This window comes from Trachemys scripta, chromosome 2 (genome assembly GCF_013100865.1).
Source record: "Trachemys scripta elegans isolate TJP31775 chromosome 2, CAS_Tse_1.0, whole genome shotgun sequence".
NCBI classification, from domain to species: domain Eukaryota; kingdom Metazoa; phylum Chordata; order Testudines; family Emydidae; genus Trachemys; species Trachemys scripta.
The window spans coordinates 231308197-231329625 of NC_048299.1; the positions used below are offsets into that span (position 1 = coordinate 231308197).

At 45.6% G+C, this 21429-nt stretch overlaps 1 protein-coding gene across 1 annotated transcript; it reads right to left on the minus strand.

Annotated features, from left to right (window-relative positions):
- Positions 1-600: 600 nt before the first annotated feature.
- IL7 (interleukin 7) lies at positions 601-19754 on the minus strand. The gene is made up of 5 exons (XM_034763167.1): positions 18895-19754; positions 13431-13570; positions 10847-10933; positions 3322-3477; positions 601-1777 (listed from the first exon to the last, which is right to left on the minus strand). The coding sequence occupies exons 1-5, from the start codon at positions 18902-18904 to the stop codon at positions 1628-1630; spliced, it is 543 nt and encodes a 180-aa protein (XP_034619058.1). The 5' UTR covers positions 18905-19754; the 3' UTR covers positions 601-1627.
- Between the last annotated feature and the right edge of the window lie 1675 nt (positions 19755-21429).

A 21429-nucleotide genomic window follows, 5' to 3' on the forward strand; every position in this document is an offset into this window, starting at 1 on the left:
AGGGAAATGGGTCTGACTAGGAAGGCTGGAGAATGAAAAGCTTGGAAAAGCACAGTAGGAAGTAGTCCAGGGGTGAGAGCAGTAAGGATGATGTAGCCGCAGACCTTAACTGTTTGCTACAGGCCCTTGGCTGGAACCCAGCATACAGGGTGGGCCAGGGTTCCTCTAATATCCATTGTAGAGTGGTGTTGGTTGGGGCATTGAATGGGAAGACTGCCTGAGTCACTGCAGGACTGACATAGTCAGGGTAGCGGGCATGAGGACTGCCTGACGCTGCTTGTGCAGAGACTTGGAAAGACTCCCTCTGAAGGGGAAATCGCAGTGTGGCTTGGCTGGAGGGCTGAGTCACAAAGCAACCATGGTGCGACTCCATCAGTGAGAGGAGAGCAGCAATGGTGGAAGAGAAGAAAAGTGGCGCTGAACAAGGTGGAGCTACTCGCCAGCAGGAAGTGCCACACAACACTGAGTAGAACACATGTGACAGTCAGTTAATCTTAACTACGGTGGCATTATCAGCTCTGTCTATGATATTCTCATATACCAAAAACTAGAACAGAAGCAATGATACCAAAAGAGACACCATTTTGTTAGATATATTAAAAGTGGGTTTTGTTACAAAAGGAGTAGTAATATCTAAGTAAGAAATTGTGAGGTATAAGCAACTAATAAATAGTTATAAATTCATCAAAAATTAAATATGAACACATAATTAGTAAAATGCCAATATATTATTCTCTGAAAATACTCATACATATCTTAAGTCATGTCTGTTTTATGTTAAATACACTATGTAAAATATATACACTAAAGTCATCACAATTAATGTAAGCTATTCTAACTATTCCTGCAGCTAACGGTGATTACCAAATCCACAATGCCAATATTTTCTCCAGTCAGCTGATCTTGCTCATGTTCAGGAGCTACCCTTTTCCCCATCCACAGGTCTTACTCTGTCTTGCCTCTAGCTACTTCAGCAGCGTCTGCGCTAGATCCCTCCAAAACTGATACCTCTTCCTAGGCTGTGTAAAAAATAATTAATTCCCCTAGCTTTTTCTGGCACAGTCCTGGTTCCATTGTTTGGCCTTCAAAGCAGCTTGCAGATCCCATCAGATACCAGTACTTCAAATATTATTGCATCAGCAGAACTGGCTCAGGAGCCATTCTTACCTAGCATAACTGTTAATTCTGATCCATGATGTAGTTATATAAAACATCATATTAATTTGACATTTTGCTTTCTTTGCCGTTTCCAAGATTATTTATTGCAGTAGGCACCTCAAAGTTTCTTCTCACCTTAAACTCATATAAAGTTACTGAAAAAACATGACCAAGTATTTGTAGATAGCTACAAAGTATAAGTACTTTTCATTGTGTGAAGGTGGGGCTACAGCATTCTGTTCTGTTTGTCTTTGCTTCCAATTGTGTTGTTAGCTTCCACTTCTTGAACTTTAGCAGTTCAATTTGTTGGTTTCCAATGGCTTTGTCCCCAGGAACAAGGTATTGGATCGTCTCATCAGAACTTTGGCAAAAAGTATTTATGTAAGCAGCCAGAGATACTTGAAGAATGCATGTAAAGTGCAAAGCAATAGTACTTTGAAAGAACAGACAGGATTGCATTTTAAGTTTTTTACCTAGCAATTTCTTTTTCAAACTTATTCCAGCAGGATCTAAGACTAGATATAGTTTCCTTTAGTTCACATAATTCTTGGCAACATTTTTTCTTGGGGCCTTGTGCCCCTAGTATGTCTTTGCTGGGTTGTGTAAGCAATATGCAAACCTGTAAAAGAACAGTTTTTAAATTGTTAATCGAGATGAGCTTATGTTCCTTTCTGCAGAGAAATACTTTAAAACATAAAACAATCAAATATATATCAATAAATATAATTATCCTAACTGAGCCAGAACACTGGGCTACTCACAATAAGGCCATAGAATCTTAGTCACTTGTGATCACAATCCAATCAATACCACTAGCGGCACAGTGCCTCTTTATACCAAACCAGAAAACTCAGGGTACGTCTACACTACCCGCAGGATCGGCAGGTAGTGATCGATTTATCGTGTCTAGTGTATCTTAGGTCGACCCTTCCCCCCCAGTGTAGACCTAGCCTCAGTTTTGTCTTTGAAGGAAGCATGCCACCTGCTGAACTATCAACAAATCTTCCTATAGCATCCAGTGGTGCTTTGAAGGTTTCACATGCAAGTACTGACCTTGCCTAATCCTTGGTTAATTAATGCATATAAAAAACCCAAATCCAATTACAGTAAAAGCTTTGTTATCTGGCATGTTGGGTGAATGGGGGGCTGCCAGTTAATCAAATATGCCAGTTAACTAAGAGTTATATTTTACCAATTGTAGGGGTGTGGAAGGGGATATGGGCTCTGGGCTGGGGGTGTGGGCTCCAGGGTGGGGCCAGAAATGAGGGATTCAGGGTGCGGGAGGGAGAGCCGAGCTGAGAATTGAGTGTGTGAAGGGGTGCAGGCTCTGGGGTGGGGCCAGGGATGAGGGGTTTGGGGTGCAGGAGGGGACTCTGGGGTTCGGGAAGGGGTGTGGGTGCAAGAGGGGGCTCGGGTGAGGATTGGGGTGGGCTCTGGGAGGGAGTTTGGGTGCAGGAGGGAGCTCGGGGCAGGGGGTTGGGGCTTCAGGATGCCAGATCTGGCCGGCACTCACCTGGGGGTGGCTCCCCGCAAGAGGCAACATGATTTCCCTGCTGCTCCTAGGCAGAAGCATGGCTGGGCGACTCTCCAAGCTGCCTCCGCCCGCAGGCACTGCCCCTGCAGCTCCTATTGTCCGCGGTTCCCAGCCAATGGGAGCTGTGGAGCCAGCGGGTAGAGCAGGGGCAGTGCATGGAGCCCCTGTGGCCATTCCTCCACCTAGAAGCAGCAGGGACATCATGTCACCGCTTCCGGGGAGCCACACAGAGCCAGGTACGGAGCCTGCTGGCCCCATGCCAACTGGACTTTCAACGAAGATCAGAAATGCTGGTTTATAGAGCTTTCCGGTGGGTAAAGTGCCAGACAGCTCAGCTTTTACTGTACTATTAAAGGTTGAAACTGAAAAATTATGTTTCAAAAATATTATTAGAGGACTTATTTTGAAAAGTGTTAGTGCTTACCATAGAATCTTTCCATAGTCGTCAATGGGCTTTACATCAGAGCCTTAAGCTCTGTATCAAGGGGCATACTCTATGTGGTGAGTTTTATAATGTTTCATTTTGGTTGATGGTAGTAACCTTCTATTCTGAGACTTAAGAGAGCAATGTACTTCCTTCTTTATATAAAAATATGCAAGGTAATTTGTAGGCTCTCCCAACAACTTACCTTTCTATTTTTTTGCTCTCTATCACATCTGCAATGTAGAATTTCTAATGTCATACACGAAACCCGAGCAGTTTGCCATCTGAAATCTTTGTTGATCTTTTTTTTATAAAAGAATTTAAGCATGTCACATGCCATATTCTGTAATGACCTTATTTCCTATGAAGAAAGAAATAAAGAAAAGATGCCTTGAGTTTGAGTTCCCTTTGATTTTATATAATGGTTGGCTGTCTTAAGCTGTTTCAGTAGGCATTAGCCTGTTTAGAAGCTGCTATGCTGTTCTCTTCCAATATATCATGTGATTAACCTGATTAAATTTTCAGACCCTTATAGTGTATGAAGCATTACTAGATGTGTTGAATTCAGTCTGCAATTACAACTGACACTGGTGGGTTTTGATCTTATCTAAAACAAACTAATATATCAAATTTTTAAAAGTGATTGTGGTTATGACAACTACCTATGTGTGAATTTATGAATATTAGTATGTATAGTAATAAGATTCTCCCCCTCTCCCCCAACAACTTTGGCTTCTACATGGGGACAATGTCTGCCACAACATTATTTTAGAAATACTTCTTACTAGAAAGTGCAGATTATTTTGTAAAAGATGTGTTACATACATAGAATTAAAGATCAATATCTGAAGTGAAGATTAGTTGTATTGGTAACAACAGAAAAAATTTTGGTAGGAAAATAAAACAAAGCATTTGAAAGATTAATTTTTACTTGTTAACTAACTGACACAAAGAAGGCATCCTGTTCTTCGTTCCATACTGAATGAAACTATTTTAAAAAAATCAACATTTTAATAAATGAATATAATCTCTGTAGTATGAGATATTGGCTTCTTTGGAAACAGAATTACGACTTAAAGTTTTAAATAAAAATCAAGTACTGATGTGCAGTATGCATAAATTTTAGGCCCAGAAAAGATTAAAAGGAAATTATTTTATTAGCTCTTAAGAACATAAAAACGGCCGTACTGGGTCAGACCAAAGGTCCATCTAGCCCAGTATCCTGTCTACTGACAGTGGCCAATGCCAGGTGCCCCAGAGGGAGTGAACCTAACAGTGATCTCTCTCCTGCCATCCATCTCCACCCTCTGACAAACAGAGTCTAGGGACACCATTCCTTACCCATCGTGGCTAATAGCCATTAATGGACTTAACCTCCATGAATGTATCCAGTTCTCTTTTAAACTCTGTTATAGTCCTAGCCTTCACAACCTCCTCAGGTAAGGAGTTCCACAAGTTGACTGTGCGCTGTGTGAAGAAGAACTTCCTTTTATTTGTTTTAAACCTGCTGCCTATTAATTTCATTTGGTGACCCCTAGTTCTTGTATTATGGGAATAAGTAAATAACTTTTCCTTATCTACTTTCTCCACATCACTCATAATTTTATATACCCCTTAGTCTCCTCTTATCCAAGCTGAAAAGTCCTAGCCTCTTTAATCTCTCCTCATATGGGACCCTCTCCAAACCCCTAATCATTTTAGTTGCCCTTCTCTGAACCTTTTCTAGTGCCAGTCTTAGGAGCCCACTGTGCTTGGCTCTGTACAAACATGGAAAAAAAGATGGTCTCTGCCCCAAAGAGTTTATAATCTAAATATAAGAAACTGATGGAGACAGACTGACAGGCATGGGAGGGGGGAGTACAAGGAAACAATGAGACAATATTGGTCAGTATGATAGGCTGTGGCCTCAGCACACCAGCAGTCTAACCATTGTCAAGTTTTAAAATGAACAGTTCTATAATACAAATTCTGAATACCAGGACTTGCTGTGATTACAACATAACAGTACCCATTAGCAGAATTTGTTACACAGAGATTGGATTATACAGAAAAGAAATCTACAACACACGAGTGCAAGTAAACTCTGGGGGAAAAAAAAGTGTACTAACCTTTCTGTAACTGTTCTTCGAGATGTGTTGCACATGTCCATTCTATTGTAGATGTGTGTGCGCCCCGAGCACAGCTGCCAGAAAATTTTCCCTTAGAGGTATCCATCGGGTCGGCTCTGGTGTGTTCTGGGGCCGTCTGTCCATAGCATTGGTATATAGGGCATTGCCAACCCCATACCCCTTCAGTTCCTTCTTTCCAGCCAACTCCAATAAGATGGGTAGGAGGGTGGGTCTTGGAATGGACATGTGCAACATATCTTGAACAAGTTACAGAAAGGTTTTCTTTTTTGAGTAATTGCACATGTTCATTCCAACATAGGAGACTCCCCAGCAGTTGTACAGGTGTCCCTAGCCTCTGGGAATGGGCGACAGGGAATGAATCACTTGATGATTACCTGTTCTGTTCATTCCCCCTGGGGCACCTGGCACTGGCCACTGTCAGAAGACAGGATACTGGGCTTTCTTATGTTCTTCTGTAGGTGGAGGGCTTGGAGTTTACTGACATGCTGACTGCAACACAGCTTGGTCAAATCCAGCATTGTCCCTAGCCTGCTGAGTGATGGCATAATGAGAAGCAAATGCGTGCACTGACAACCAAGTTGCTGCGCTACAAATGTCCTGAATAAGGACCTGGGCTCAAAACACTGCTGAAGATGCTTTGTGTCCTTGTTGAATAAGCGGTCAGGGTGGGAACACCCGCTAATTTGTAACATATGCAAACACATGACATGATCCATGATGAAATTACCTGAGCTCTGACGGAGAGACCTTTCATCCTGTTTGCAACCGCTACAAACACCTGCGTGGATTTCCGAAGCTGTTTGGTCCTTTCTATGTAGAAAGCCAGTGCATATCTAACGAGTGGAGCCTTTGCTCTTCCTTGTTGTATGTGGCTTCGGATAGAAAACCAGTAGGAAGATTGCTAAGGAACTGGGAGACCACCTTTTGGAAGGAAAGCAGGGTGAGGACACAACTGCACCTTATCCTTAAAGAACACCGTGTACAGTGGCTCCAAAGTGAGGGCACGGATCTCTGAAACTCTTCTGGCTGAAGTAATGGCCACTAAGAAGGTCACCTTCCAGGAGAGGTACAGTAACGAGCAAGTTGCCAGTGGCTTGAATGGGGGACCTGTAAGCTTTTATAAGACAAGGTTGAGGTCGGGGGAAGGGGGACTGGCTGTTGCACCTGCGGGTACAACCTCTCAAAGCCCTTAAGGAAATGGTTAGAAAGATGGATCGGTCATCCAAGGGTGAAAAGCAGAGATTGCTGCCAGGTGGACTCTAATCGACGCCACGTTTAAACTCTAATTGACTGCAGTTTCAAGTGCAGTAAGTACACTAGAATGAACGGCAGTGACGATCGCATAGGTGAGACACCGTTCTGGGAAGACCAGATAGCAAACCACTTCCATTCTGCTAGGTAAGTCGCCCTGGTGGAAGGTTTTCTGATTCCTAGTGCAACCTCAAGGACCTGCTCCGAGCAGGCTAGTTCTGTGGGGTTTAGCCATGGACCTTCCAGGCCATCAGGTGGAGGGACCCAAGATTTGGGTGGAGCAGATGACCGTGGTCCTGAGAGATCAGGTCTGGATGTAGAAGTAGTGGGATTGGTGACGCCACTGAGAGGTCCAGCAGAGAGGCGAACCAGTGCGGGCAGGGCCGAGCCAGAGCTATCAGAATGACCTGCACTTGATCCCGTTTGATCTTCAACAGGACCTTGTGCACAGGTGGAATAGGAGGGAAAGCATAGAACAGGTGACCTGTCCATGGAAGAAGGAAAGCATCTGAAAGTGACTCGGGGTTGTGACTCAAAAGGGAGCAGAACTGGTGACACTTCCTGTTGTGCTTTGTAGCAAACAGATCTACCTGGAGAGTCCCCCTCTGCTGGAAAATGACCTTCATGACATCTAGGCAAGGGATCACTCATGGTGATTGGACAAGGATCTGTTGAGCTGATCTATCAGCTCATTTTGTGCTCCTGGTAGGTAGGAGGCCTCAAGGTGAATTGAGTAGGTTATGCAAAAATCCCATAACCGAACTGCCTCCCAACACAGAGAACATGGCCACCATGTTGTCTGTTAGAACCAACACATTTTTGCCTTTAACATGAGGCAGGAATGCCTGACAAGCCAGGAGGACTGCCCTGAGCTCCCTGACGTTGATGTCTAGAAAGAGCTCTTCCGGGGACCACAGGCCTTGAGTTCTGAGGGGACCCAAGTGAATTCCCCAGCCCAGTGCTGATGCATCTGTGACCAGAGAGAGTGACGGATGGGGCCATGAAAATGGGATGCCCTTGCAAACCGCCAGTGGGTCCTGCCACCAATCGAGTGAGTTGAGAACCAGGCAAGGAATCATAAGGACCATATCCAGATGAGGGCAGTTTGGCGAGTACACCGAGGCCAGCTATGTTGGGAGAGGTCTGAGGTGTAGTCTCACATATGCGCAACATAAGTACATGTGGCCATATGACCCAAGAGTCTCAGACAACTCTGGGCCATCGTCACTGGGCGATCCTTGAGGCATGCTATGAACTCCATGACTGCTTGAAAACACCTTTCTGGGAGGAAGGCTCTGGCCTGGACAGAGATAAGCACAGCTCAGATAAATTCTATCCTCTAAACTGCGGTAAGGGTGGATTTCTGTGTATTTATAAGCAGGCCCAGGTCCTGGAAAATCAACTGGATGAGGTGGATGCTGGACTCCTTCTGAGCCCTGGTTTGGCCTCTGACCAGCCAGTCATTGAGCTAAAGATACACCTGCACCCGTTGGCTCCTCAAGAAGACTGCTACTACTGCCATGCACTTTGTAAACACTTGTGGGGTAGTTGACAGGCTGAACGGGAGAACTGCAAATTGGTAATACACATGATCCACTATCAATCTGAGGAACCTCCTGTGTCCCTGAAAAATTGGTGTGTGAAAATAGGCATCTCTCAAATCAAAGGCGATGTACTAGTCCCCTAGATCCAGGGAGGTAATGATGGACTTACCAAGGCGACCTTGCAGAACTTTAGCTTCTTGAGATAACTGTTAAGCTAGCGCAGGTCCAGGATAGGTCTGAGACCCCCCCTTGTTTTTTTCCTAATCCCAAAAGCTGGGAGTAGAACCTGCAACCCCTTAAATTCTGTGGAATCTCTTCCATGGCTCCCACCTGTAGGAGCAACTGCACCTCTTGGGCCAGAAGTTGCTTGTGAGAGGAGTCCCTGAAGAGGGATGGGGAGAGGGGTGAGGTGGGAGGGAAGAACTGAATTGAAAGGTATATCCCACTTCTATTGTGCTCAGTACCCAATGGTTTGTAGTAATATGGGACCACTGCCCGAAGGAAGTGGGACAAGCGGTCCACAAACAAAGGGTAGGTTGGATCCAAAGTTTGTGTGACTGGTATGGCGTCCTCAAGTGCCACATCAAAAGGCCTACTTAGAGCCCCCTGAATATCCGGGAGGAGCGGGCACTGATGTTGAGGAGGACTGGGGTGAAGGCCTCTGCCTGAAGCCTTTACTCCTCTTTCTCTGAGAGTCCTGCCGGGCCGGCAGAGGGAAGAACCAGGAGGAATGTTGGGATCTATAATGCTTCTCAAAGACATTGGGGTGTAGAAGCCCAGGGACTTCAGATTATCCCTGGAGTCCTTGAGGTCATGAAGCTTGATGTCTATCTGCTGAGAAGAGTGAAGTGCCCTCAAAGGGAAGGTCTTGGAGGGTCTGCAGAACCTCATGTGGGAGGCCTGAGACTTGGAGCCAGGAACTCCTACACATGACCACCGTGGAGGCCATGGACTTGGTCTCTGAATCCTCAGCATCCAGGGCCACTTGTAGGGAAGCCCTTGCTACAGACTTCCCTTCCTCCACCAAAGAGAATTCCCATTTGGCCTCTTGGGGCATTGAGTCCTTAAACTTTAACAAGGAGTCCTAAGTGTTAAAGTCACATCTGCTCAGGAGCGCATTTGATTAGTGATCCTGAGCTGCAAACCGCCAGTTGAGTAGACCTTCTTCCCAAACAGGTCTAGCTTTTTTGCATCTTTTGCTTTCGGGATTGCCCCTGTCACTCTCGCTCATTGGCAGCGGAGCCACCAGGTATCCGGTGGGGGTGGGATGAGGATACAAAAACTCATATTCTGTAGCCAGGACAAAGTACTTCTTATCAGCCTTCTTGGCCATGAGAGGTAGGGACACCAGGGTTTACCGTAGGGTTTTTATTTGGTCCATGATGGCTTCACTGAGGGGAAGGGTCACAAGATGTCCACCAAAGAGTGAGAGGACTCCTGAACCCCCTCCACCTGAATGCCCAGGTTTTGGGCCACTCTCTTAAGAAGCTCCTAATGGGCCTTATAGTCCTCGTGAGAGGGTGACATGTCAGCTCCTGTCATGGCCTCATCAGGAGAATAGGAGGAGGAAGCTTGCACTGGCAGGGAGCACTAATACTCCTTGCTTTTGGCACCGGCCAGGTCCCGTGACGTTGGCTCCTGGTACTCGGTACTAGAGCCTGGATCAGGCTCTGCTTGAAGAAGTGGCAGCACTCTTCCCTCGCAGGCCACCGAGTATGAGTATCTCCATCGAGGATCCTGAATAAAGGGAAATGCCCACAGGTTCTAGAAGGACCACTGTGCAGGCACCTGCCACTAGCCAGCAGGCCAAGCAGTCGATGGTATGGCCTGGCCCAGGTCCATTGCAGGATAGTGCCGACTTGCCTGTTGGGGCTGACTCCTGTGGGAGATATATGACTCCACCTCCGAGGACAAGAAGTCTCTGTGCAGAGACCACGGAGGAGCAGTTCCCATAGGTGCCAGTGAACAGTGTCAAGGCAGGGAACACTGGAACTGGGCCATCACAGCCAGCTTCCCTTTATACAGTACCAAAGGCTGTGGAGTGGCCCAATGTGGGTCGCACTCTGTTCTGGTCTCCATGCCTGGCCATCCTAGGGGTCGGGGAATGTCCTCTCTTGACTGGCATCTTCTTCTGTTTTTAACTCAGCACTGGAGATGCTGAATGGTGCTGAGGTGCCCAAACAGCGGCAGGAATGCTCCTCTGTGACACCAAGGTGCTTGGTGCCGAGTTTGAATGGCCTGGCTCCAATAGAGGTCCAAGCACTGCTTCTATTAAGATGGACTTCAGCCTAGCATCCTGGTCATTTTTGATACAGGGCTTGAAGTCCCTGTAACTCTTGCAGCATTCCCAAACGTAAGCTTCCCCTATGCACTTAAGGCAACTGGAATGTGGGTAGCCCAGAGGCATAGCCTTGCTGCAGGAGCCACAAGGCTTGAAGCTCAGCCACCAAGGCATGCCTCAGTACTGGGAGCGGAGGAAACTAACTCTAACAACTACAGGAGAAACGTAACCAACTATGAACAAAACTATATGTATAGAAAGAAAGGAAACAAAGTCCACTGAGGAAGACTTGCAAGAGAAGGATAGAGCACTTCCAGCGACCATCATGGGTGGTAAGAAGGAACTGAGAGGACGTGGTCAGCAGTGCTCTACATACCAACGCTATGGACGTGTAGCACCAAAGGACACCAGAGCCGACTTAACAGATACCACGGAGGGCGTATTTTCTGGTGACTGTGCTCAGGGCGCGCAAACACCTACGTTGCAACCGACGTGCAATCATTCAAAGAAGAAGTTGTCTTTTACCTGAGTATCATTGCAGAAAAACGCACTGGGGTTTTCATGTCTTTTATTCCTGCAGCACCTGTCACGATACTCTTCAGACATATTTTCCTATAATAGATCATATGTTAAATAATGTAATGGTGTTCTAATCAAGTTGGCTTGGTTTCTCTTTCAACAGTTGATGAGCTTAACTCCTTACACTGCTTTTTAGGACGGCATCAAGAGTAGCAGTGGAAATAGAGAATGCTGAATTTTTTCTTGGCAAGTAAGCTAAGGAGGAAATAATTTAGCTATAGTTTGCAAGGGTAGTTATTTATAATTTTGAAACTACAGATTCCACTTAATTACTTGATTCTTAACAGCGTTTTTTTATTTTGTTTTTGTTTAAAGTTTATTCTCTTAAGCTCTAAGTCTTGCCCCTTTGCTCCACCATTTTTTCCCCTTTGTTTCCTTCTTCCACACCTTTCTTTATGTCATCCAGACGCTTGTAATAACCTCTTGATCCCCAGGGAAACACATTCTCTCCCTCTCTTCTTTCCAACCCCCCTCAAAAGTCTCTCTGAACCTTGCAGAAGAAATGTATTAATTCATATCAATATTATGTCATCCTATATTTTAAAAATTCAAGAAAGGTTTAGTCATCTCTATCCTTTGGGTTTCCCTTTGTATTTTTGTTCCAACTTTGTCAGTGTTTCAGAAGCACATCTGAACAAAACTGACTTCAAACTTTGGAAACAGTAGATTGTGTAAACAGAGAGGTAGTGACTCAACACAAAGCCCTAAAGAGTCAAATATTCAAAGACATAAAACAATTAAGAGAGTATCAAACAGCTGTTTGTTTGCTGAAGTGCTGAAATTCCATTCCAGACACAGGGGCCAGTCAGTCAGCAGCTCCGCCTGACTTTTCAAATAGCTTCACAATAATCACTCTGGTTGGTAGGTAGGTAGCTCACTGGGTGGGACAAAAAGACAGTGAATGAAACCCTAGCTCCATTGGAGTCCATGGCAAAACTCCCCTAGACTTCAAGGGGGCCAGGATATACCCACTAGCTGCCTGTAGTTAATCTCTGCAGTCACCAGATATGGAGCAAAATCACAATGAGCATTGCCACACATAACCTCTAATAGAAATCATATTTTACTCTTGCCATTCTTTTAAACTCACCCATAATTTGGGGGGAATGATCATGGGAACCTTGGTTCTTGAGAATTTAAGAAACACATACCATAGTTTGGGGGAGAAATCAACATTATTCTCTCTGTGTGGTGACATTGCTTATTGACAGTCATCGAAGTTTTTATTTTATTCTTTAATATTTTTGCTCTGTGAACCACTGCACTTATAGAAATCTAGATCAAATTTAGCCTTGAGCATAACCTTGCAAATCCTGCTCTGAGTCAGACTAGACAGAAATTAGTAACTAAAAGAAAAGTAACTGTCTTACACACACAGAGCAGCGTGGTACTTATCAGAACTATTAATTATGGTGGCTCGGTGAGTGTAATGGGGGTAAAGATCCTTCTGCCTCTAGGTTCCAGGTTCAAACCAGAACACAGGTTTTGTAGTAACTGAAAGTTATTTGCTATCAATATGTGATCTCAGGCAAGAGGCTAGTGGACACCTTCTACCACACAAACAGTATTACTAACAGTTCTTTCTGGTAATTTAAGCAGACAGAGAAGCGCTGATTAGACATGGAGACTGAACTAATCTCTCCAGAGCTGGGGTAACACACATTGGCTGGGAAATGAGGGAATCAGCATAATAGGTGCTGGTGCTACCCCTATTCTGTGAGGACTACAGATTTCAATATTCACAATCCCATACCTTTCATGAGCACTAAATTCACAGCTCCTTAAATAAAAATTAAATAGCAAATACTTTCATTTTTTCCTAGTCTCCTGTGGAATTCTAATGAATAGGAATGATTCACTTGATGTAGAGAGCTGTTGACTTAAGCATTCTATTTAATGTGCTGGCACAAAGATATAAAATACTTGATGAATGGTCTGGGTATGTCAGTTTTCCACTTAACTGGCCTTTCACATGGATTTCAAATATGGTGATTATTTCCAGTTTGGATCATTGTCAGCAATGAGAGGTAGAGATCAAGACTGAGGACCAGTTTTTTAAATGCTGACTCTGGTTTGTGCATATATTCAACAGAGGGCATAAAACTTCAGGCAAAGTTATAAAGAGATGCAAATTATGGGTCAGATTATGTAGCTTCTACTCATATTAAATAGCATTTACAAACACAAGCAGTCTCAGTGACTTCATCACAACTACTGTGTAAGTGCTCTCCAATGGGATTAGGTGTTACACAATCTAGACCTAAATATTTTATATCTCTAACTACCTGTTGCAAGGACACAATCATCTGAGTCATATCATTTGCACCTGCAAATAACTGCATTCACAGCTAGGTGTGAGTGCAAAATTAGAGGCTGCATCGTTATGTCCCCTAAAAAAAAACTGCACACCCATTTTAATGTGTGCCTTTCATTGTGACATTTAGGATGAATTAACCTTAAAATTATTCACAAAAAGAAGACCTTTACTTTAAAAAAAAAAATTTTAAAACAAAAGAATATGACTACCTACCAGCAATTCAATATCGTGGCTTAGGATATTCTCATATTTTTCACGTATTACAGTTGTATTTTCCATCCCACAAGTAGATGAATTTACTGGCAACAGAACTACGAACAGAGGCAGAATCCCAAAGACAGACCTAAAAAAAACTAGATTACAACAACATCAATCAAGTATATATTTAATACCACAGAGTATGCTCTATTAATTGTTATAAAATGAAGTCTCTTATAGTAACTTATCTGGGATTTATTGTTCAACTCTACCAAATAACTGGTACATTACAGTCCATTTTGGGTATGAAATGTGAAAATGCCTTTAAATATACTTTTCTGACAACGTATCTTTTAAATGCATTTTCAGAGTATGTTGCCCTAGGGGTATTAACATAAACTTAGTTATTACTTTTGTTAGCATTAATTATGTTGAGGGGACAATAATATCCTTTGGTGTATTGTTAGAAATCCTGAAGTACTACAGTATACAGCAGATGAAGTATACAAGTTTGCAAGTATAATTTTACTTTTTAAATATTTGGATGGGGGGGGGGTTAAAGTAAAGTTAGTGCTCATGAAAGACACTGTCCTATTTGTCCTCCATTGGGAAGGTCGGGCCCCTCAAAGAGTCATGCAGGCTGCCAGTCCTAGAAACTAAAATAGCCTCCATGTGCCAAATCTGCTTTGAGTGAAGTCAATGCAGAAATCCAACTAAATTCAATGTACATGTAACAGCTATTCTGTAATATACGTTTCGCCACAGCTCCCTACCAATGGACCTTAATGCTGTCTTGGAAGGATTACCTCTAGGAATAAGAATATAGCTCAGTCTTCATGCCCCCTCAATCCCTCTCTGCTGATGTTGTCAATTGTGGTAATGTTGATCATGGGGTAGACAGCTACCCTGTAGAAACTGAACTGAGAAACTCTTTTCATCGCTGTTAGTCAAATTTCACAGTCTTTATTTAGGCAAATTTCCCTTTGACTTTTAATGAGAGTTTTGCTTGAGTAACAGGCAAATTCTTTATCCCTATCTTAGGTATTTCAAGGGTACCCATCATCAAAATCATAAGTCATTGAAGAGCCATCCAAGAGAAATAATTTATCGCCACTAACAGTCAGGGCTGGATTTAAACAAGTCAAATAAAGGTGATCGGGTCAATATCTCATTACACATTCCTTGACCTAGTCAGGTCCTAAGAACATATATACAAGAGCACATATAACACACATTGTCCAGGAAGCCTGGGCACCTAATTTAGGCCTGTGGATTACACTAACTGGCAGGGTGCCTAAAAGTTAGGCATTGCAATACTGAATCTAAGTCTCCTCAGTAGAGCTAGCCCTAGGCACCTGTCTGCATCTTTAGGCTCCTAACTAACTTTAAAAATCTGGTCCAAAGTGCTTTATAATCTCTTGAGATTAAAGACATAAATATAGTAAATGTAAGGCTATAAAAACCTATAATTTATTAAGGCTGTATCTGCCATCTATGTATCACATAATATGTCCCTGATCCTGCTATTCAGACCTCTGACTTTTACAGAGTCACCGAGTTTAAGGCCAGAGGGACCACTAGATCATCTAGTCTGATCTCCTGAATATCACAGGCTACCAGCACTGCCCCACACCCTATTCTAAATGTAGGGTTTAAAGTATTACAGCCCCCAGGAATTTAGATGATTATGGTACACCAATGGCAGAGGCTCCTGTAATGGTAGGGAAATGATTAAGTGAGATGTACCCAGATAATCCTGGCAAGTGACTGGCACCCATACTGTGCAGAGGAAGTCAAAGGAAACACAAGGTTGCTACCAATCTGACCTGGGGAAAAATTCAGTTAGACTCTGAGCATATGAGCAAGAACCAGCCAGGCAAGCACCCAAAAAACCCCAGAGCCAGTGGCCCACTCCACCACCCACCCCAGAGCCCTGGCCCACTCCATCCGATGTCCAATCTCCAGCTGTGGCCATCTCTGATGCTTCAGAGCAGGGGTTGCCAACCTGTGGCTCCAGAGTCACATGGAGCTCTTCAGAAGTTAATATGTGGCTCCTTGTATAGGCACCGACTCTGGGGCTGGAGCTACAAGCGCCAACTTTCCAATGTGCTGGTGGGTGCTCACTGCTCAACCCCTGGCTCTGTCACAGGCCCTGCCCACACTCCACCCCTTCCAGCCCCCTCCCCTGCCCTCACTCCTCCCCCTCCAAGCCTCCTGCATGCCACGAAACAGCTGATTGGGAGGTGCAGGGAGGGAGGGGGAGGTGCTGATCGGCGGGGCTGCCGGTGGGTGGGAGGTGCTGGGAGCGGGTGGAGGGGAGCTGCTGGGAAGCTGCTGACATATTACTGTGACTTTTTGGCAATGTACATTGGTAAATTCTGGCTCCTTCTCAGGCTCAGGTTGGCTATCCCTGCTTCAGAGAAAAGCGACCAAAACACAATGAAAAACCACAGCATGGGGGAGGGGGAGGGGGGGAGGGAAGAATCCCTTCCTGCAGGTGGCCAGCTGAAGCCCTGAAGCAAACTGGAAGTGAGCCCCAGGGCTGCTGAACCCTACCCCGTCATACAATCACACTCATACATTGCCTAGCTCTCTCTTCAAACTAATTAAGTTGTTTGCCCCCACAACTCCTACTGAGAGGCCATAGGAGAACCAGAACCTCATCCCTCTGATGGTTAGAAACCTTCTCCTAATTTCCAGCCTCAATTTGTTCATGGCCAGTTTATATCCATTTGTTTTTGTGCCAACACTGTCCTAAATAGCTCTTTACCTGCCCTAGTGTTTACCCCCCCCCCCCCACACACACACACTCCCCTCAATGTATTTATAGAGAGCAATCAGCCTTCTTTTTGCTAGGTCAAACGAGTCAAGCTCTTTGAGTCTTCTCTCATATGATAAACCCTCCATTCCCTGTTCATCCTAGTAAATCTTCTCTGCACCCATTCCAGTTTAAACGCAACTTTCTTGAACACGTATGACAAGAACTGTACACCAAATTCCAAATGAGGTCTTACTAGTACCTTATATGGTATTAATACTTCTCTAGTTCTACCAGAATATATCCAAGGATTGCAGTTGCCTGTTTCACAGTTGCATCACATTACTGGCTCATAGTCATCCTGTGATCAAGGAACACAGCCAGGTCTCTCTCCTCCTCTGTCACTTCCAACTAATGAAACCTCAGCTTGTAGCAGAAATTATTATTAGACCTTAGGTATATGACCCTTGCACTTTGTACTATTGAATTCCATCCCATTTCTGTTATTCTAGTCTTCAAGGTCATCCAAATCTTCCTGTATAATATTCTGATCTTCCTCTGTACTGTCCCTCCCAACTTTGTACCCCCATCAAATTTCATTAGCATACTCCTACTTTCTGTGCCAAGGTCAGTACTAAAAATATTGAGTAAGATTAATCCTAAAACCAATCCTTGAGGAATGCCACTAGTAACCTACCTCCAGTCGTTTTGGGCACAATCTGTTACACTCTCCCCCTTTAACCAGTTCCTTATCCACTTTACAATTCTTATACTAATCCCCATCTTCTCTAATATAACTAACAATTTTCCAGTTGTTTCATATTTCAAAAGACAAATAACAGTGGTCTAAGTCTGTCATTAGTGCAACAGATTCCAACAGTAACATTAAACAAGAATGAATCAGAGCCCTTATAGAGATCAGTATATGGCAACAACACTGTAGCCATAGACCTACTTAATCTAGCAGTTTGTGATTAAAGATAACCTGCAAAGAAAAAAGAGTTGGGCCTATGCCATTACTATTAATTTTTGTTGCCTCTCTATGATCTATAAAGAAGGCCCGAAAGGTTTGTTGGCATGTGTGGTTTTTTTTACATTAGTAAATTAGGTCCTAATGAACCCATAATACTGATACCATAACAAGAGCCAAGAAAGAGACAGACGATTGAGAAGGAAAAGGATTTTCAGTCAGATTGTTTATAATTTTAAAAAAAGTGATTATTTATCTGCAATGACTCATTGCCATTTTGAAGGAAACGAAACTTTTAACAAAGTGAACATTCTGCTCTTCCAGTGAAAGTATATGAGTTCATAACTCCTACTTCCTGAAATCCCCAGCCAGCAAGAGTTAACATTCCTGGGAGTTTCAGGCAGAGGAAAAAGCCCATATTTACAAAAAGCAAACTTTAGTTCCTTCAGTGTACAAGAAAAGGGCCAGGCAGGCACACTATCAATGTTATACCACCCAGGGGCACTTCTATTTCCTCAGCAACACCCTTGCAATATCTGTGGATTAAGTGACAGTAATGGAAAGCTACCAGGTTGTAGCCTCCTCGCAGGGTTTCAATGCTTCCGAAAGCCTCCACCAGAGGCTGTTCAGAAGCACCAGCAGGTCCAGTCTGGGCTTTCCCTGCTGTGACTCAGAGCACTGGGCAGTCAGGGTCGGCTGTGTCCTTCAGCCCCCCAACCCATGGAAATGCCCCATTGGCCTGAAGGAGAGAAGAGTGTGTTACCTTCCTGCACCCAGCTTCCCAAAGCAGGAGCATGCACAAGGGGGGACAAGCAGGGGCACAGCCCCCCTAATTAGTGGGGGCACAGTGGAGGGAGGGAAGCAGCTCGTCTGGCCGCATGGGGTAGTGCCCTTCCAAAAGCAGTCAAATTTTTATTCCTGTGCAGGCCCCCTGCCCCAGAGCAGAATTCTGCCAGAGCCTGCAAACCCAGGAGGCTTAATGCATCTCCCTCCCCCTCGGCTGACCAGACAGTAAGTGTGAAAAATCGGGATACTTTTTTTCCTCCGGGGATAGTTGCCTATATAAGACAACGCCCCTAATGTTGGGACAGCTGGTCACCCTATGGCTGAGGAGCCCCTGGCTGGGCGCGTGGGGACTCTCAGAGGCACCCGTTTGGTGCCTACCTCAACTTTGTGCGGGGCTCGGTGCAGCGTGCCTGCCTGCCTGCCCTTGGCTTGGCATGGCAGGCCGTGGGCAAGGCGCACGCCGCGGGGAGGGGCGGCTCTTCCCTGCAGGAGCCGAGGGGGGAACGGGTGTTAGCGGACCCGCTCCCGGGACGCCAGCCGCTGCCTGGGGGCAGCCGGTTTCCCTGCGGGGCGTCCGCGGGCAGGTGTTTGCACCGGCCTTGAGAGCGGCGGCGGCGGCGCTCCCTTGCCCGCTCCTCAACCCCTGCAGTTCCCACCAGCGCAATCCTGATTTCCCGACACCAGGCAGGCTGGGAACCGCGCGCTTCCACTTTCGCTCTGAAAAGCTGGGAAATTCCCGGCCGGAGCAGCGGGGATAAAAGCACCTTCGCGGGCGCCGCTGCACCATTGCGAGCGGTAGCTGCCAGGGAGCCAGCGCAGCCGGGTGAGACGCGCGCGCCGCGGGGCAGGGGCAGCTTGGGCTGCGGGCGGCAGGTAGCGGGCTCTGCAGGCTGGGGTGCAAAATCCGCAGGGCTGTGAGCCGGGAGGGCTGCAAGAGTCGCCGGGTTCCCGTGCACGCCCCTTACCATGGAACATTGTCCGCAGGGGGAGGTAGAGAGAGTTGCGCTGGGGGCTTCTCGGTCATGGTGGTGGCAGAGGCTGGTGCATGGCGCGAGGTTGGTGCAGAGCGCGAGGGGAGGCTCTGGGAGTGCAGAATCCGCCGGGCCAGGCTGCGCCACGAGTTGCTGTGCGAAGGAGCGGGAGTTCCCTGACTTACCAGCCCTCTGGCCGCATCTTCCTTGGGGGCGACGCGCTGGCTCCGCGGGGCTCTGCTTTTCCCATGGGACTTCCGCGTGCACAAGTTACTTTCACTTTCTGCTCTGCCCGTGTGGCCCCTGCTCTCCAGCCAAGGCTGCCGACTCAAGGGCTGCACCGCGGCCGGGGGCTGGGCAGGCGCTCGCGCAGGAGATTCCCCTCCCGGGCGCTCTGCCGCAGAGCAGGTGGGACGGCGAAGTTAGCGCGCTTCCCCTCCCCCCTGCGCAGAAAAGCGCCCCCAAACCTGCCCGGTCAGGGATCCGTCCGCGAGTCCACCGAGATAGCCAGAGCCTGCGGTCAGAGCGCGGCTGCGGGGGCGGAGAAGGGGGGAAAAGGCAGCGCGGCACTCCAAAGGCCAGAGCCCCACCAGAAGTGACAGCTGGAGGCGCTGCTTGTGTGGCTCGTCCCGGTCCGTGGAAGAGGAGGTGGGATCACACATGCCGTCCACGCCCAGCCCTTCGGGGATCCCAAAGTGCGGGCCGAGGCAGAAGGATGTACCTTGGCAAGGCGCGTGGAAAGAACCATTCGTTAGTAATCAGGCCGTTGTGAAAGGCTGGTTTTTGTTGTTTGCTTGGTTTTTTTTTTTTTGTATGTGTGGGGTGGGCGGGCGTGCTGCCCGATCCCTGGCTGTGAGAGCCTCCCCACCTGAGGGCTGCACCCAGCTTGCATCCAGTAGCATGTGATTGAAATATGTAACGTGCCGCCGGGTGGAGGTTACTTTTGGACTTCCTTGACTCGTTTTCAACGCTCCTGAAAGAGCGTCGGCCAATCTTTAGTTCGATTGAATTGTCCACTAGTTTATCTTGCTGGGGCTGTTTAGGTTTCAAACGATAGTAATGACTGGAGAGTAATTGCAAAGTGGAGAAAGCAGTTGGCGAGGGGGGAATGCACTCTGAGCCATGTGAAAAGGTTTGAAATGTTACCTATCCAATAAACAATACCTCTCCCAGCGAGTCTGCTTTAGCAGAAAGGCCCGCCCGGTCGTGCAAAGCGCTGTGCGTGCGTGGCCCCTCACTGAAATCTGTGGAGCTCTGCCCACTTCCAAACCCCAGCAGTCTGCTCACGTGGATCTCCATGCAGGATCGGGGCCTAACGTTGATAGCTAGTTACATGGGAATGAGAGTTTTGCCTAACTAAAACTTTCAAGATTTGGTCCTTAATTAGATCTGTTCATGAGACTATTGAATTCATCACCGGTTTTTTATTGGTTTTACTGGGCAAGCATGCCTTCCACCCCACCTATATCGAAATTTGCCATCCCCTCTGGTCTAAAGTAGCCTGACTTGGTTGATATTCAATTCAAGGCATGCTGCAGGGCTTCTTGGTGGGGGAAAGCAGTTTGGGCGGGGAGTTAAGGATAGGTCATGATTTAGGGTGTTAGCTGGCCTGGCTGTATTTGAAGAGGGTGGGGATTACCCTGTTCATGATTTGTGATTCATAGTAAAGAATTGGGAACCTTTGGGGGGATGAAAACTTTGCATTGTAAGGCCCTAGTCCTCCAAACACTTGTGCATGGGCTGAACTTTACTTACTGAAGTAGTCCTATTGGCTTCTGGTGGTACTACTGCTATGAGTCAAGGTAGGTGTCTGTGTAAGTAATTGCAAAATCACAGCGAAAAGTTGTACCAAATTCACATATTCACATGCTAGCAAACAGTATGTAAAACTTATAAGAGTACTTTATTTAGCTGGCTTTAGATGTTCTGGATAAAAAACACTAGAAAATCAGCATATCAAAAAGATGCAGATATGAAATATAATCATAATGATTAATAAAACCTTCCATAGTGTCTCATTTAGTTACTAGGCTGCGTTCCTTTAATAATCCATTCTGAAACTTAGAGTTAAATCCTGAAGTCAATGGGCATTTTGACGTAAGTAGTGCCAAGAATACACCCTGCGACTTCTAAATAAATGTAAGTGGTTTTTTTTCATGGTAATGTATTGTTGAAATATGCACAACTTTTTTTTTTCTGTAGTCAGAGTGACAAGCAAACCAATAGCTTAGTCTGATCATTTTGGCCAGGGTCTTGCAATTAGATTCACATGTATGCATGGATCTACCAGTGTTTGAAGATCTTCCTGAGTAAAATATGAACAAATAAATAATTGAATGCCATCATCCAAGGACATTATTTCATAAATGCTGCTTAATATGAAAACATCGCTCTGTCGTAGAAAAGCATCAAAAGTGTAAAGAAGCTTGGTTCCCAAAGCATATTCAAAGTAAACTAGAAAATGTAAACTTATTTAATGGTCATGTAAAAAATAAATGCAATACTTCTTTCATCTCTGTAGTAGCTTCT

Bases quoted from the DNA above. Each gene is read 5' to 3' on its own strand.
- IL7 (XM_034763167.1), bottom strand. The intron at 10,934-13,430 runs GTAGGTAGTCAT...GATCTATTATAG, and splicing joins GCCACGATATTGAATTGCTG to GAAAATATGTCTGAAGAGTA. The intron at 3,478-10,846 runs GTAAAAGACAAC...CTTTCTTCATAG, and splicing joins TTTTCTGCAATGATACTCAG to GAAATAAGGTCATTACAGAA.